General features: G+C 37.3%; 1 protein-coding gene across 1 annotated transcript in view; it reads right to left on the minus strand.

The window, feature by feature from the left end:
• Window positions 1–18,559, minus strand: part of LOC140241189 (ATP-binding cassette sub-family A member 2-like) — a 69,895-nt gene that overhangs the window by 42,685 nt on the left and 8,651 nt on the right. The window contains exons 4-8 of the mRNA XM_072320949.1: window positions 15,863–16,020; window positions 13,561–13,682; window positions 10,139–10,393; window positions 5,703–5,804; window positions 529–636 (exon numbers count right to left, since the gene is read on the minus strand). Of these exons, the coding sequence (XP_072177050.1) occupies window positions 529–636; window positions 5,703–5,804; window positions 10,139–10,393; window positions 13,561–13,682; window positions 15,863–16,020 (745 nt within the window). The remainder of the gene's footprint in view (window positions 1–528; window positions 637–5,702; window positions 5,805–10,138; window positions 10,394–13,560; window positions 13,683–15,862; window positions 16,021–18,559) is intronic.

Below are 18,559 nucleotides of genomic sequence, written 5' to 3' on the forward strand. Positions count from 1 at the left end.
TTCAAAATGTCTTGCGTGATAGTCGATACCACTCTCACAGCATAGACCACGAAACATCTTGTTGGGAAAAGCTGAATAATAACAAGTTGCTCTGGATAAAGAGGAAAATGATGTGGGCACATGACAGCAATTCAATATTCAACAAATTCTCTCCACAAGGACGGTAGCCTCATTGACATTAATTCAAAATCAGTTAATGTCAAACTTCAGTATAACTTTCCAATTATGTGGTGAACCCAAACAGACAATCAAACCATGACATTTTCTAAATCTATAAAGGAGTTTATTATGGGCAAGGACATAATTTTGATGTACTGTAGGTACATCAAAATGAAAAGAATAAGTACTTTGGTTTTTTTAGCTGATGTATGATTGCAATCCTACATTAAAATATTTGAAACTTTAACAGAGACCACAACGCTCCAACTGTATCTCACAGACCATCCTAACATAAGGTATCTTTAGAATATTTACAGTATTATCGTCATGCCATTGGATATCAGTGATTTTCCTACACTGCCATCCTACCTGGTCTATCAGCTTGTCGAGATCAATCTGTCTGTGCAGTTCTTGAGAGAGACTGACAAAGAGTGGATAACTCTCCTCATGGTTGCACACTCTGTCTCTGAAATCAGCCTGCAAATGATACATTATATCATAGAATACATAATCTTCACTCAATCTACTCACTCGGGATTCAATATACACAAGCCTTCATTGCAAAGTCAACGAATGAAAACCATGCATCAAACTATTGTAGATACACAATGATTTCGTGCTTATTATGGTGATCATGGGATGTGACGTGCAAGTACATCGTTAACCACAATACACAATGTAGAAATATAAACAAAGATAAACTTGGTTCATTTAATAGAAGCTCAATAATGTTACTGTCAGGTTCTTCATGAATACATTGTATCTCTTTACGCTCGTGGTATCACACATACGCGTGTATATTCACTACAACAACTTTCTTAATGCATTTAAAACTCCAATTCCAAGGAAAGATGTTTATTATCATGACTGTATGATGATAACAATACATGTATAACAATCATTATCGCAAGAACCTGGACCCTGTTTTATCAAAAGATATAATCATTTTTTTTTTTTTCCTTACCACACAGGCTGCCATATAATAGAAATCAACTTTATAATCAATTTTAACTCTTCACAAAACAGGGCCCTGAACAGGGCCCTGATCTTCTCAGGCTTGCCTCTCCAGTTCCTTGTTGAAATAGTGTATACAGTATACAGCTTGCTAGTGGAAATGACAAAGCAAATAGTCTAAGCACAGAAGACAAAATTGTTATCCTGTTTTGCATACTGCAATGTACAAGGCAACAGAGCTACCTGTGTGAGGAATGGAGTCGCGAGTGAAGCTTTTATTTTACTGTAGCATTTGCCAATTTATCAATCGGTTGGGGCAGGCTTGTGCATTTGAGCAAAATATGTGAGTTTGGTACGCCATTAACTGAGTGGGACACGAGAATGTGGCACATAAAGAGATAATACAATTCATGTGCCATACACAGAGCAGTTAACTTTAAATACACAATTCGTAGCATTTCAGTTTCACACCTCTCCATTCACACTTCTACTTTCATTTTGCTTTTCCAATGATGGAGTACACATATCATATGCTTTAATACTGGAAAAAGAGCAGTCATTATAGTTAAAGGACAAGTACACCTTCATATACATGACATGTGGATTGAGTGAATGCAGCAATATTAGTAGAACACATCAGTGAAAGTTTGGGGAAAATCGGACATTCCGTTCAAAAGTTATGAATTTTTTAAGTATCTGCACAGTCACTACTGGATGAGAAGACTACATGTACTATAGCGTATGATGTCACATGCGTACAACAATATAAGGAAAATATAAAAAGAATTTCACAAAATTTTACTTTTTGAAAAAAAGTGCACATTTCTCCGACTCGTCCCTGACGTATGTTAAGGGTAATATTATTCTCCTTGCCTTCTGAAAGAGGGAAGTCAAGTGTTCTTTTATTATGCAAGAAAAGTGAAAATATCTTGAATTTTCTTTATATTTTCTTTATATCATTGTATACATATGACATCACAAGCTGTAGTAGTCTTCTTATCCAGCAGTGACTAAGCAGAAACTTCAAAAATTCATAAAGCTCTTTTGAATGGATTGTCCAATTTTCTTCAAACTGTTGCCGGTCAATGTGTTCTATTAATATTGTGGCATTCACTTAATCCACATGTCTATGAAGGTGAACTTGTCCTTTAATGTTTACTGCTTCCTTGATATCACTACATAAGGAGAAGACACAAGTTCACATCATTTTTTTATCTGTCTCACATCCTGGCGCATTACATATTATCTTTTCATGTCATTAGTCCACTCATAATTCTTCTTTGTTATCTGCTAGTATTCTCAAAATACTTGACATACTTTTATTATGCTTCATATAATGCTATCAGTTCATGTACATATCATGTAGGTATTAGATTGCACTATAAGACACTCTAATGAGATACGGAGTGCCTATGACCCCGTTTACAGTGCGAGGCTCGGCCGGGGCCGAGCCGGGGCTGAGCCCTCCTTCATTTCAGTGTAAACGCGCAAAAGGCCAAATGCCAGGCCAAAATTGGCCGCGCATTTGGCCACACTCTGGAGGTGGTCTCGGCCTCTTCTTGGTGTAAACGCAAACTGGGCCAAATGCGCGGCCAATTTTAGTCTGGCTTCCAGACCCTCTGCCCGTACTATTTCGCTATTCACGATATCAACCCCCTCAACGTCGAAAACTAGTATAGTTTAAGGTGGTTTTGTCCTGCAAAGGATTTTTCCTTCGGCAAAGGCCTTTGCCCGAACGGCGACTTCATCGCCACGGAATCCAGTTGGCAAAGGGTCTGAAAACCAGGCTATACCAAATTGCGTTTGTTTACAAGCAGAGCCCCACTACGACAAAATATTGAAAGGTTTGAAATAAAAGCGCGGCCGAGCCCAGCAGTGTAAACGGACAAAATTGCGGGGCTCAGCCGCGGCTTGGCCGCGGCTCGGCCCAGCCCAACACTGTAAACGGGGTCCTAGATCAGGTCAGATGTCTAGTGGTAGGAGTACCACATTAAAATGTGGTTAACTTGAGGGAAATGATTTCAGAAGCACTGAATGACAACAAATCAATTAGTGCTCAGTAATGAATCATGATACAGCAATTTACTTTTTTTTTTCTTTATAGAGCTAAAAGGTGAAACAGTCTTGATAAAATTGCATTTTCTGAAACAACTGACAGACTGACATCAGTTTCAGACTGACTGTAAGGTATGACACTGCAATTCAATGGTATCATGTGAGAAAGGTCTGGTGAAAGTTACAAAATGTACAATGTACATGTACATTTTATGCAATCCAGCACAGATCAGCATCTGTTTGTTATGTATTAATAACTTGAAAGTGAAAGTCATTCACTTTTGCACACAATGCCTCACCATATTTCTGCTGAAGTTTTGTTTGTGGCATGACAATGGCAACCTTTCCATGCACTATACACACCCAGACACTACATTGTACACATGGTGTATGGTAGGCTCTCACTGTTTATAACATATATTCACCCCTTGCTCACATCAACTCTACATTGTACAGTCATACATTTCACATACTGTACCAGTTCTTTTTTAATCAGATAAAATCTCACTGAAAATAAACTCTAGTCAATGTCTTCTGGAGCAAGCATGAATCCAGAGTGAACTCAAACAGCAGTATCTGTATGAAAGATAATTCCAGTGACTGATAACATCCTTTCTGGCTTAAAGATAATAAAAAGTTTTGGTACCTCAAAAGTTTCCCTGAATTTCCTTGTCTTAGTTTGTGTTTCAGGTTAAAGTACGTTGTCTGTGAGACTTACTCGCCCCAAAGTGCTCTCATGTCTTAGTAATCATGCAATAATGGTTTCGTACCAGAGCCGCCGCCGTACGGCGGCGAGGTAGTATTGTACGAAACCACTGACTGCGACCAGCAGCCCCACACGCATAGCGTAATGGGGCTTCGCATTGTAACATTCAGGATCATGACAGATTTAGTATCGCGGGTAAATGTCAACTTAAAATCCAAAAATTTCTTCAATTTGAAGACTTACCAATTAAGTTGAAGTATTGAAAACAGGCTTCGGACAACGTTTGGTTCTGCCAATAGTCCCTTTCTGTTCGAATTGATGATTGAATGTGACTCGGTCGAGAGGACCTTGGGAGAGCTACATACATGTACACTGAATACTACGGCCAGCGCATGCGCACACAAACATCTTATCCGTTCATGGATTTGAAATTTGTGCGCATGTGATGTGTTCGCGATCGCATGCATTGGCTGTAGTATTCAGTGTATGTACAATTGTAGCTCTCCCAAGGTCCTCTCGACCGAGTCACATTCAGTCATCAATTCTAACAGAAAGGGACTATTGGCAGAACCAAACGTTGTCCGAAGCCTGTTTTCAATACTTCAACTTAATTGGTAAGTCTTCAAATTGAAGAAATTTTTGGATTTTAAGTTGATATTTACCCGTGATACTAAATCTGTCATGATCCTGAATGCTACAATGCGAAGCCCCATTACGCTATGCGTATGGGGCTGCTGGTCGCTATGCGTATGGGGCTGCTGGTCGCTGTTGATTTTGCATGATTACTAAGACATGAGAGCACTTTGGGGCGAGTAAGTCTCACAATGTTAGTTATATGAAAGGTACTTTAACCTGAAACACAAACTAAGACAAGGAAATTCAGGGAAACTTTTGAGGTACCAAAACTTTTTATTATCTTTAACAACACAGTGGAAGGAAGTAGCGTGCCAGTGTCAGAGGTACAGTTTTGTAACATAAACATTTATTGTCGTAATGTTCATTCACGATCCTTCCACTCTCAAATCATAAACATCTCCTTATACATAATCTGTACTTGGAAGCTGAAGAGAGTTACATCCTACATACAGTACCATATAGTATTTTGTTTTTTATCTTTTTTTTTTTATGCAATAATGTAGCATTGTGGGCATGTACTACATACAGTAGGACCTCAATTATCCAGCCATCAATTATCACAATTCTCTGTTTTCTGGACGTCGACTGGCTAACAAATCTGTTTATGTTTCCATGCACTTTTAGTGCCAATCTCACTCAAACAGATGTTCAACCATTATCATGCGAATACACGGCGGGACACATTCCAATCATCACAGCAGACTGTTAACTTTTAAGTCAGTTCTTAAAACGAAGTCAATGACTGGTGCCGCGCTTGTCACTGACACTGAGTTCACAGCAGCGGTTACAGTACAATGCAGCGGCAGGATTCGATGAGTCTCAATATTGATCTCATTGTCAGTCAATGTCAATCAAACAAACAATACATGAAGGGATATTTTACTTATATTCAATTTCCATTCGGTATCAATTTAAAGTATGAAACATGACAATGCAATGCAGATAATCATAATACTAGTGAATTGATAATAACATGTATATACCCCTAGCACGATATGCCAGAAAGTGCTGCATTTGAGCATATCTCTCTTATCCAGCCAAATCGATTATCTGGACGCCTGCCGGTCCCAACGTGGCCGGATAATCAAGGTCCTACTGTATTTAAAGATGTTTCTTAAAAAAAAAAAAAAAAATGAAGCTGAAGTTTAGATGTTGGTATTGCAATAATGAATCAGGCTACTTGTTAGCTCACCGTTGAGTTCTGTGGGTTGTCAGAGTCGGAGGTATAGAGAAGAGTTCCCTCCCCATCACTGCACGTCAAGTCTTGGAGTTCATCTGGGCTCAACAGTTTGTCCTGGTATTGTAGGGGAAATAGAGGAAGACAGTGTAAGGAACCAATTCATCCTCTCGGGAACTAAACTTTCTACATCACTGCATTTGTTTTCAGCATGAATTTACATGAACAAAACAACAGCAACACCAAGGTATAAAGTTAAATATTACACTAGAGTTAATATTTCAATGAAGAGCTCCATATCAATGCATTGCAAGAGACTTTTCCTCAGATCTTTGGATGGATAGCAAATATTTTTTCAACATTCTGAATTTGCTGAAAGAAATAAATGAATTGAAAGCATACTACCTTCTGAAAATGTCTTTGAAATTACAAAAAAAAATGGATTAAAATGATTTCTTTTTACCGTTTATTCTTAATCTTTGTACCATTCTACATTTCTGATTGCTATTTAGGTATGCAGGTCCCCTTGGAAGAACAACTTGTACATTGAGAAGGGCTACAATACTTGAAAAAAGATTGAATAAATAAGTATAACATAATCATACAAGTACTTCCACCTCTGAAATTCCAAAAGGCACCAATATGTAAAACTTACATGAATTGATTCTACAGTGCGATAAAGTCATTTTATCACATATGTCCTGAGTACAAGAACTTTTTTTTTTGGGGGGGGGGGGTACATGTACTTGTACATGTACAAACAGCAAATAACAATCGAATGAAGAGTGGTTAAAAGACCTGCTATTTCTAAGATACATGTGTAAAACAAATATTTCGTTAATCTCTCAGAATCATTTTTGTAAAAGAACTCCTCTCAGTTAGCAATCCCATTACCAAAGTGTCCAAGTCCATCCCATCATGAGTTTAACATGTATACATTTATGCAACTTGTATGGTTACATTCAGCAGAAACACTAGCCAAGAGTTGTGTCCCTATTTTTGAGGGGTAGAGAAGGAGTAGGTGGGATCATCTTTCAAACCAGTTGTACATTTACATTTTTTTACATTCCTCTATCACTAGTGTACATATATGAAGGGTTTGTTTGCAAAAACCGATAAGTCCATTTTTGAAGATTTTGAAATACGATATCTGTCATAAAGTACAAAATAATACCTTTTAAATGATATATTGGTCACTACATATAAAGGTATATTTTTGAAGTTATGGTCAAAAGAAGCAAAAATTTTCTTATTATTCTCTTTATTTTTCTTGACCTTTAATCGCAAATATCTCCATTTGGCAAATATGGACTTATCGGTTTTTGCAAACAAACTCTTCATATACATACATGTACATATGTATGTAGAGGAGATATGCATATCAAGACCATATTAATGTACAGCAAATACAATTGAGAAGATACATGTAGACAGCCAAAGAGACTATAAGTTAAAGCAAATAAATGCAGTCATCATCATAATAATACTCTCTGAATACCAGGATAATTGGATACCATGTAACCCAGAGATGACAACCAGGCTGTAAACAGCATTGGAGTATTCTGAGGGCTGAAAAGGCATATTATTGGTGAAAAAAACAGCATTTTTACCTTTCCCGTCTGATCTCACATTGCTATGTTGTGTAACAGCAGTCCATCAAAGATACCCCTATCCCAATACATACCCGAATTGTAATAGCTATATACAGAATGAAACTCCCTTCACCAACACGGGTTGGACTTGCTGAATTATGGCTTATGACACAATTCACATACACAGAGTCCATCTATGAAAAATCAAAATCTAAGATCCCTCAAAAAGTAGACGTGTACATTTTGTATATGATGGGCTGCACACATAGCTAGGCAATAATTACAATTTGACGTTTTATCCTTCCTAACCACTGGAATGGTTCTTGCAGACCTAAAAGCTTGGGAGGAAACACATCAGGGGGAAATGATAGATTAATGCTGGGCACTAATTCATTCTCTCACAAACAGTACAGTGCTACTCATTCACATGTATGAGACCTTTATTCAATAAAGCTGATTAATGTTGTGCAATTATGATAGAATTATAATAATTTTTGCTAGGTCATTTGGGGAATGTGGGAAATAATCCAATCTTTGAAGCAATAATGGGCTAGGTGCCCACTTAAATGCAAATGACCTGGCAAATGATTATATTTCTTTCATAATTGCACAACATTAATCAGCTTTATTGCACAAAAGGTCTCATACATGCGAATGAGTAGCACTGTACAGTTTGTGTGAGAATACACTAGCAGGCACTTGGCCCATTGCTTCAAAGATAGGATTACTCCCCCAGAGTCACTGCATCACAGACCCAGTTCTCACTTTAAACATGATACAATATATTGTCGCTGGGGGGAGGAGACCTCGTTCTACAAAAGGTCAAATGTTCAGGGGAGAAAAAAAAAAACAATGACAGCCAAAGCACTATATCAAATGGGATAGCCTTTCCTTTGACATGCCGTGGTGGCTCCATTTGGGGGTAAGACAGCTACTGTGTAGGATTTGACAGGGCATCACTTAACTTATTATCTCACCATTAATCCAAAAAAAAAAAAGTCATTTTCACCGAAATTTGAGATACAAGGTCTTGTCACCCCAGCGAATATTATACAATCTATTATATCTATTTCATGAATCTATAGTGTGTATAGTATGACATTTTTGATATTTCAGATGTTCAAAAATGTCATTCCTATGACATCCATTTTCTCCATTATTCAGATAGCCCTAAATCTGTCACACTGAAAAGCACTATTGCAGCAATGGTGGGAAGAATCATGTGCTTGCAACATAATATCATGTGCTTGTTTTTTACAATTGCTATGCAGGACTTCTAACTCAAACAGATCAATGTCTATGCCATTTGTGAGCAGGAAATTACAAAATACAAAATACTGATTGTAAAATCCACTATTAAGTGGTACTCAGACTTACTACAAATTTCTGAGGTTATGCCACTGAAATTTCGAGCAGTGGCATACAATTTTAGAAAGCATGATAGTGCAAAGAGTAATGTTACTACAGCATGATGCAACTTCCTGTGATAGCATTGTACAACACATGCACAGTATGCTTGGCGCATATATGAAAACAGACATTTCTGTATATAAACATGTGATGCCAGCTTCACATGGCAAAATTTTACTTGGCCTTACAACCTCTTCGCACTTCACTTTGGACTTGTAGATTTGTTTCTCCAACAACAGATAAAAAGTTCTTTTGGAAGGTCAACTGAATATCTCACAAATATCAATCACTCATCTGCTGATTTGTGTTTTATGTAGCATTTCAAATCATCACAATTATGATAATGCCAAGGATTATTTCCTTCAGACAAGTTTCTTGACAATTCATGCTCTTCCCAGACAAAAAGAGTTCATGAACTAGCAGCACATCCTGTTTACAGTCTGTTTGGAACTTGAGGAATGTCGGTGTAGAGCACCATTTTATTCCAAAATTCCATTCCCCCCCCCCCCCTCCACTTCCCGGCAGTAATGATTTTATCTGGCACAGTTTTGTGCACATAACAGATATTGACTTTCAGCATGTGGTATTCTTTTTGACAATAATAAGGTCTTTATTATTGTTCATCAGATAAAAGCTAGAGCAAAGTGACTGCCATCCACAAAGACAAGGGAGTCACCACCATCCCATTTGTATGTGGCAATTACATTGTAAGTGCAAAATTTTGTTAAAAATGAAGGCAAAGTACAGTGACCTTGACCCCATTGTTTGTGATTTTTATCTTTTAAAGGCATTGTTTACCATTTGCAGATGAAACAAAAACCCAGCTTTACTGCTTCAAAACAGTTCTGAAATGTGAGTTAGGGATAGAAACAACCACTGTAAAAAAGTTACTCAGTATGATCAATGTTAAGTATTGTAAAATATAAAAAAAATGTGAACAATAGTTATGATAAAATTGTTTCTGGACTGAACTGTCTACAGTTATGGTTTGGTGAGAAAAACAGTGACATCTCCTTATTTGTAGGCTTTATCGTAGAATTTTTATATGGTAGGAAGTTTTGTGATACAACTGACCTACACATGTGCATCAAATGTGATCACTTGAACTTTTTAAATCACTGCTCCAAATGGTAAACAATACCTTTAACAAAATACTTGACTATTCACTTTGATCTTTCATAATTGGTTTCCAAGGCTCAGTAGGGAGCTCTGTGATTGGCGAGTATGTTTCTTTGGCTCCTTGGAAAGTTAAATGTCATAGTAAAGCCTAGCTTTTACTATTAAACAGGACACACTCCACATTTTGTGACATCCTTGCATTGACGATTTCATTGTGCTCCTTACACTACGGTATACATGTACATGTATTTGTCAAGATGTACGTAATATACACTATGTGCAATATTCCACACTATGAAGATTACAAAGACGAGTTGGTTTGGGCTTTACCTCAAAGTATTGGGCAAGCTGCTGAGATGCGGACACATTGTTGCCCGTCGTGTCGGACACTCCTGGACTCTGGCTGAATACATCCACCAAGCCATCCATGCTGTACAGGTCCCCAGCGCTCACTGTCCTGTACAGGGCTCCTTTCTTCACGTGGCCGAAACGGCGGTCGAGGAAATCGCTGAAATCTGTGGCGTTGTCCACTCTGTAAGGATTACTGCTATTACGGGGCTCAGTTCCATACAAGGATTTGAACAGCTGGAAATAAGCACACATTATCATTAGTAATCATTAGGCCTATGTCACATATTGTTCTTGGGATGACAAAACCTCCTATCTCCAAATGTCACATGTACAGTCGTACAGTCCACAGTGAAAAAACATGGCAGCCAAAGCACTGCAGCTAAAGGGATTGTCTTTCCTTTGACATGCTGTGTTTTTTTTTTTTTTTTTTTTTTTTTACATAAGGCAGATAGGATTTGGACAGGACATTACTGAATTGATTGTCTGACAATTAATCCAAAAAATAATTTCAACAAAATTTGAGATATGTCTTGTTACCCCAAAAACAATATATTACAAAAGATGTAGGCACAGAGGCAAGAGACAAGACCAAAGAAAGAAAAAAAAAATATCCTGGTGAATAAAAGAAGTCCTCACAATACCTCCTCAAATGATAATACATGTACATATATGTTATGTACATATTTCAGTTCTGCTCCTGAAAAGCACATACAGGAAATACTGTAAAACATGAAATATTCGCGGCATGAAATTTTCGCGAATTGGAGCCGAAAGCCTTTTTCGTGGCATGAAATTTTCACGAATTGCTACTGGCATTCAATGCATGTAGTGTAGACAAAAGCTTTCGCGTGCATTTTAATTTCGCGAATTTTGGCACTCGCGAAATTCGCGAAATTAAAATGCACGCGAAAATTTCTCGTTTTACAGTAGCATTCTCACATTTCGGGCACGACAAAAATATCACACAAAGTCACTATACAGCAGAAATTTTTGCGCAAGAAATTTCTTGCGCTCTGCTGGGTAAGATTAATTTTTCATGATTTTAATTTCACAAATGGTCACAACTATTGGGCAAGCTCTTCACAAAACTCACCACTGCCGTGGCAGCGAAAATGAGTTTGCAGAACATATTACTGTAAACTGGTCTGCATTACAACAGGAAATTCACTCACACTACAGGACTAGCACACATGAAGAAAACTACAAATAACGTAACAGTTTACCCCCACAATATGTACACTGAGATCAAAGATATAAAATACACACAAGCATTTATTAAAAGCAAAAAAAAATATGGGTACCTTTCTTTTTGTATTCGTTTCATGTTGCACAAAATGTGTACGAAAATTTCCACTTTCACACTATATGAGAGAAATACGTTGTAACATACACATAATCATGATCAATAGTGAGGTGTGATCACTGCAAGAAAAAAAAAAGAGACAGACAGAGTAGGAAGGTGCATATCAGGTTCATTAGAAAATCTAGAAAACAAAACAAAAACACTAGCATTGGTACACTCCGGTGTACAGTATTCCATCAATAATTATTTGATGGAAAATGACATCATAGCAAACTTAAGGTAATTCTTCTTAAGATGCTGACTATCATGCATGCAGCAAATGGAGAGGAGCAAGAATGAAGGTATGATATACAATGAATCTCCTTCACACTAGTTAAAGGGAAGATAAACCCCAAGAACAATGTGAATTGAGTGAAAGCAGCAACATTAGTAGAACACATCAGTGAAAGTTTGAGAAAAATCGGACAATCGATGCAAAAGTTATGAATTTTTAAAGTTTTGGTGTTGGAACCGCTGGACGAGGAGACTACTAGAGGTTATGACGTATGAGTGGACAACAATACCAAGAAAATATAAAGAAAATTCTACAAAAATCCATTTTTCATGAAAATTACAAATTCCATCAACTTGATATTGACATATGTTAGGGGTAGCAATTATTCCCCCTGCTTTCTGAAAGAGGTTGGTCCATTGCTCTTTCATAATTCTAGAAAAGTGAATTTTTGTTGAATTTCCTTTATATTTTCTTTGTATTGTTGTCCACTCATACGTCATATCCTCTAGTAGTCTCCTCATCCAGCGGTTTCAACACCAAAACTTTAAAAATTCATAACTTTTGCATCGATTGTCCAATTTTCCTCGAACTTTCACTGATGTGTTCTACTAATGTTGCTGCTTTTACTCAATCCACATTGCTTTTTGGGTTTACCTTCCCTTTAAGTTTGTTGTCATTTTCAAAAGGCTGTTTGATTTGATATTTTCATTTTGCTTGTCTGCCTCCTTCAAGTGTTTTGACCTGTGGTCATCGTTGTTTGTATTCATTCACACATGGATTCAAAGAGAAAAATTGTTATGTGGAAGAAGGTTACAAAGATTTCACATTAAAAGCACTAACCCCTTTCCCTCACTAAACATACCGGTACATTAAGGAACCAGCCTATGGGATTTAAAGGGATAGATCCAGCCAAAATCTCTGTTCTTCAGGAGTTACAAGTAGTACTACACACCTGTAGTTCAAGGCATGTCTCAGTCATAAATGAATTATCTACATCTTTCAAAATGAGAAAAAATGATAATTAAAAAAATAATAATAATATATTATATATATATATATATATATATGTAACAATGCAATAGCAGATTATGTTTAGAAAATCCTTCTTTACTGACACTGATGTAATGATGTCAGAGTGAAGGGGAAAAAATCAATCAAGCATACACAAATTGAAAAAATATATATATATTTATATTTGTAAGCAATCTTCATCATGGTATGTATTCAAAAAAAGTCACTACGTTCAACTGTTTGAGCATGATTTTTTTTTTTCATAGCTTCAAATTCACACTATATCAATGATGTATGTAGTATGTACATGTACCATGTGAGACCAAGCAACTCATATTTCTTTGTGCTGAAAACACCATTTCACAGTGCCTCAAGCTTGGAGATGGCTTCAAAATTTATTTCCACACCACAAAAAAAAAAAAAAAATGTTGCTCAAAATGAAATTTGATATGATAACAGCAAATTTTGGAGATCAGCTCATTAATTAATTATCACATCGTCTTCTGTACAACAGGGAAGGTGAGTACAACATCCATATTTCCTGGGTATTTTTAGAAAAAGCCCTAGACAAACTGCAGCTCATTCAATATTACGCACACATCACTTCAAAGGATTGTTTATTCATGTGCAAAGTACAACAATGCTGCATGGGCATACTATGGTTCGATTATTGTCAGAATACACAGAATGCACAGTCACACGTGAGGAGATTTTTCCCATTAATGCTAATGAGGGGGAGTTGGGTGGCAATAGAAACTCTATAAACCAAACATGATTATAAGTGCTTCGGCTGAATGAGTCATGACCCAATACCTGTCTGGTGCTGATGTTGTGATGAACGATGTGGTGTGCATCGCCCCGACTGAGGCTGAGGTTCTGCACCAGGAACCGCTCGAATCCGTCATCATCATTGAGCACAGCAGACAAAGGGAAATCTGTAGGGAAGAATGGAGGACAAATGTACAAACATACAGACGATACAAACAGACAGAGCAATGTTATGATGATAAGATTAAATGATAACATCTCTCATTTTTCAAATTGATAGGAAAAGATAGGTGGCCGTAGATTAGAGTGGTCTATCGTATTATGAGTGCTTATCATCTGTCTTTGACAACATACTGCTGAATTCACTACAATTACATTTAATCCAATGAAGTAATTCTATTGAAACTGCATCACACTGTAAATGCTGCTATGTGCTCATGAGAAGCAGGGTTTAGTGTAATAGCAGGAGCTACAAATGTACAGTTGCTGGTAATCAACATCAAGAATCAAGGTATTGACTCACAAAAACCCCATTGGTTTTACATGTAGCATTTAGTTTAGGACAAATGTATTAGTAAAAAGATTTAGCAGCTACGCCCCTACTCGATCTTCAGAATTTTACTGTAAAATCATTACAATGATGGAATAATTTGATGTATTAAAGATACAGCTGTACATTTCCTTCTACACATTTAATCGATAATTTTCTCATTTTGAAGAGATTTGTGCATGAGGCAATAAGAGACTACACCTCATTTACATTAAATACAGTATGTAGTTGTGATTGAAATCATTGTTTTGTGAAATTTGTTACTTGGTTTTGACTGAGATGGGGATTCCCATTTTTGTGAGATACATTTGTAATTTAAACCCACTCATATATGAAGTATTTACGTGCATGCAATTTCAAAAGGAATCAAAAGTTTATTTGATGACAATTGGTTTAGAAATGGCTAAGGTATCCAAAAAACAAAGCAAAACAAAGCAGTCCTTTTGAAATAAAAGGTGGGACCGACCTTTTCTAAGGACCACTTTACTATTTCATACAATACTGTAAGTGGTTTCTGATTGTTGTCTCACATCTCACATCTCAACCAGAACTACGTGTACACTGTATACCATCCCTTGTAGCAGGGCAGATATGTAACAAAATTTGGCCGAGATGCTCACATCCGGCGGAAAGTATGAAATTTTGCATATAGGGGTATTTTGGGGCGCTGATTTCAAATATTGCCGGATCCAAGAGATCTGACCACGGGGTCGGCCGCCATTTTGAATTCCAATATGGCCGCCATCACAAAACAAATTTAAAGATCCCTACCTTCAGTTCTGAATGACCTGTGGCACCAAAATTTGGCACACATGAGCGTTTTAACATATTAAATTTGATGACAGATTGATTTGAAGTGTCTGACAAACATCGAATGGCCGCCATTTTGAATTCCACTATGGCCGCCTCGACGAAATATTCAAAATCCCTACCTCGATTTCTAAGTGGTGAGTGACGCTGAAATTAGGTGTAAACGAGTATTTTAACATACTGAGTTAAAATATTAACTACTGTTGACGTGTCTGACAAACGCAATGCCTGCTATTTTGAATTCCAATGTGGCTACGAAGACAAACACCACGACTAACATTCACGGGCATGTCAAAAACTGCAGCAAAAAGGAAGCATAATGCACCTTTCACTGACGTCACAATGTAAATACAGCAGCGCGCACTCAATCAGTTACAAACGCGCGCTAAATCAGGTAGCCTAATTTACAAACCCGAGATAGAGATTTTCAACACTCCAACATGACAACTTTGTATAAAAATTCAAATTGGCTGCCGTGCAGCTTGTCAGACATACAAAATAAATCTGTTATTGAAGTCATCATATCACCATGCTTTTATGTATCAAAGTCCAATGGCTTAAATGCCATTCAGAACTAATGATAGGGATCATTGACGGCGGCCATATTGGGATTCAAAATGGCAGCCGACCCCGTGGTCAGATCTCTTGGATCCGGCAATTTTTGAAATCAGCGCCCCAAAATACCCCTATATATGCAAAATTTCATACTTTCCGCCGGATGTGAGCATCTTTTTCACATATCTGCCCCACTATGAAGTGTTCTGCAAAATCAGGGAGACTAAGCATTCTCTGTCTTCACTAAAAATTCAAGAACATTCTCATTTCTGGCAACATTACTTTTTCATTGATGAGATTTTGGGTAACATTTTTCAGACTCAAGTATGTCCATTATTTGAGCTAAAACCCTGCTGATCCTCTCCACATTACAAATGTCACCTCAACATCTTTCAATCATAATTTTAAATTCAGGGGACACTATGTCTTCACCTGGGGCAGAGGCGAACTTGTATTCCACAGAGTTTGGGTCAGCGAGGATGTCTTGAAAGACATCGGGTAGGAGAGACAGGTCCTCATGGGAGAAGCGCTGGGTGAACAAGGTATTCCTCTTCAACAGCCGATTTAGCTGCTCTAAAAACATTGATGCCCTGCAGGGACACAGAGATCAAGAGGTTGCAGGTAATGGAAGGGCATTGTATACATAGTACATGTATACAAACTCTACACGCTAATGTGACATCATTGAGCTGACATGATCATAAATACGCCCACTAGTGCAATTGGAAAGGAGGGTATACTTTATGAGATTGTATTACAAGTAAAAGCATCATCATCAGATCTAATGCCTGTATGAAGAATGGAGAACTTTTCTTTGAAACACCTGACATTTTTTTTTTCTCTAGTTGGAAAAGTACAAGAAATCTAAGTAACTACAGAGTAGGATAACAATGATTATGATCACATCTCAACAAATGTTCACGCAGCTTCCACTCAATTTTCACCTGTGTCTGTACTAGAACAATCAAACTCAGGTTTTGATGTCAACCATCCACACTGCAATAATAAAACACACACACACACACACACACACTGATTTAAATTCATTCATAGGGCAGTTCAGCGTGCTGACTATTGCCAGTCACCTGGGGCAAATTACACAGAGTGGGCCCATCACTGAACATGTTTTAAGGCCTACATGTACATCCTGTCCCTTGTGACAAAGTGAATCCAGATTTTTCATGTGCTTGAAATGTAATGTGCTCACTCACTTAATGTCATTTCCATGGGGCAAAAATGATTCACATCTTTTTCAAAATTTTTACATTCTGAAACATAATTTCTTTCCCGGAACTGGTTACTGGAGATGGTTCGCTGAAATCCAGCAATACTTTACACTACAATATGTACATAGAATACATAATTCTACAGGATCTTGGAGTGATAAGTGATGACAAAGCTGCAAATTTCAACATCATATCAAAACTGTCTGTGAGGCAGCCTACATCTTATACAAAATTGTAGGTGTATTTTGGGATTCACAAAATTTAGTAAATCAGGACTCAGACTTCGAAACTACCCCATACCTTCATATCCCCCATCTTGATTTTTTCTGGTATTCCTGAATTAATCACATTTACTTCCATTACAAAGAATTCAAAATACTGCTTCAAGAAAATCAGAGACACACACAACATTTCTCCAATCTTGCATTCACTTTAATGCTCCCTAGACATCATTTTGATCATAAAGTTTTCCTTCAATACATTGTTAAAAACAAAATATCCTCCACAGTCATGCTCTTGAAGATGTATAGTATGTACAGTATTTAAGTATCATGTAGACCGATACATCATACTGTATGTCTTTAAATTCTTCTAGTGCTGTGAGATCTCTTTGTTCAGCTCGTGGTTAACTTCTCTTCCCCTGATTCGAGCTGAGCTGCAAATAAAGGCACCCTTGTGCACTCATATGTGATCTTTCTTTTTTTTTTTTCATCTGCTTTTACACTACAAAAAAAAAAGAGAAAGGTAAAATTGCAGCTGTCATATACATTGTACCTCCAACATTGTTTGCAACACCCTACAAACTAAGATAAAATCATTAGCCACTATTTCTAGATCCACTTGGAATGTGCTATGGATGACTCACAACTACATTTGTGTTATAACATCATACAAAATGTACACACCAAAGTGCATAATGCACTCTTGATATGAAATTCTTATTCTTATTATACTGTCAAAAAATATTCAGTGTGTCCTCATAAAGAAATGACAGGTAACCATTTGTTCTGGAGTGAAAAAGAAATAAACACACTTAATGTGACATACGCTTTGTAACAGCGATCTACAAGTATCAGATAACAGAAAGAGTTCTTGCATTCTCTGTTGTCTAAAATGTGTGAGAATGGCACAGGCTTGTCTTCCATTCTAGGAAGCAGGACAAAAGGTGTAAACAAAGACTGAAATTGTGTGCTTCCTCTGGAAGTGATTCATTTTACCCAATAATCAATACGTGGTGAGATAGGCCCAGGAGAAGCACTCAGTGTAGGGGAATCAATGTAGTAGCTCTGTGCTAACATGTTACTTACAATAGATGGATCAATTCACAAAGAACCCTTCCTCAACTATCATTATCAAATTACATTCCATCAATGCATTAGCATGTCAAATTAATTTGGTATTCAGGCATATCAAAGGGTGCGCATGCATGAAGGGAGAGCCTGGGAGGGAAAAGGGTGAGCACTGTGTTTAAGCATTTGGAGAAAGCAAAGCCTTCAGACTTCAGAATTCAATCCTGCCATCTTAATCACCTCAGGCCAATACATGAACATGATATGATAAAACATTGTAGCAGTAGAAGGTGATTAAAGGGAAATGGACCCAGAATTTAGGAGGGCATGTACAGTGTACATGTTGTACACGTAGCTGCTGCACGAACCCAAACTTTCATATCTGCCATGTTCCACGTGTCCAAACAAAACGGGTTTGTTTGTGGAGTGATTACAAACAAAAATGGTTGAAATAATGTTAATCTCAGTTCACCTCTTGATTCATGCTGTTCTTGGCTGGTTCTGCCTACCATAAATGTATCCTTCACAGACCAATGCTTGTTTGCAAGCTAGCCACAAAAACTTGCACACATGTAAATAAATTAAACTGGTACAGTACGAAGTAGTCAATGGAT

Source organism: Diadema setosum, chromosome 17, assembly GCF_964275005.1.
Source record: "Diadema setosum chromosome 17, eeDiaSeto1, whole genome shotgun sequence".
NCBI classification, from domain to species: Eukaryota; Metazoa; Echinodermata; class Echinoidea; order Diadematoida; family Diadematidae; genus Diadema; species Diadema setosum.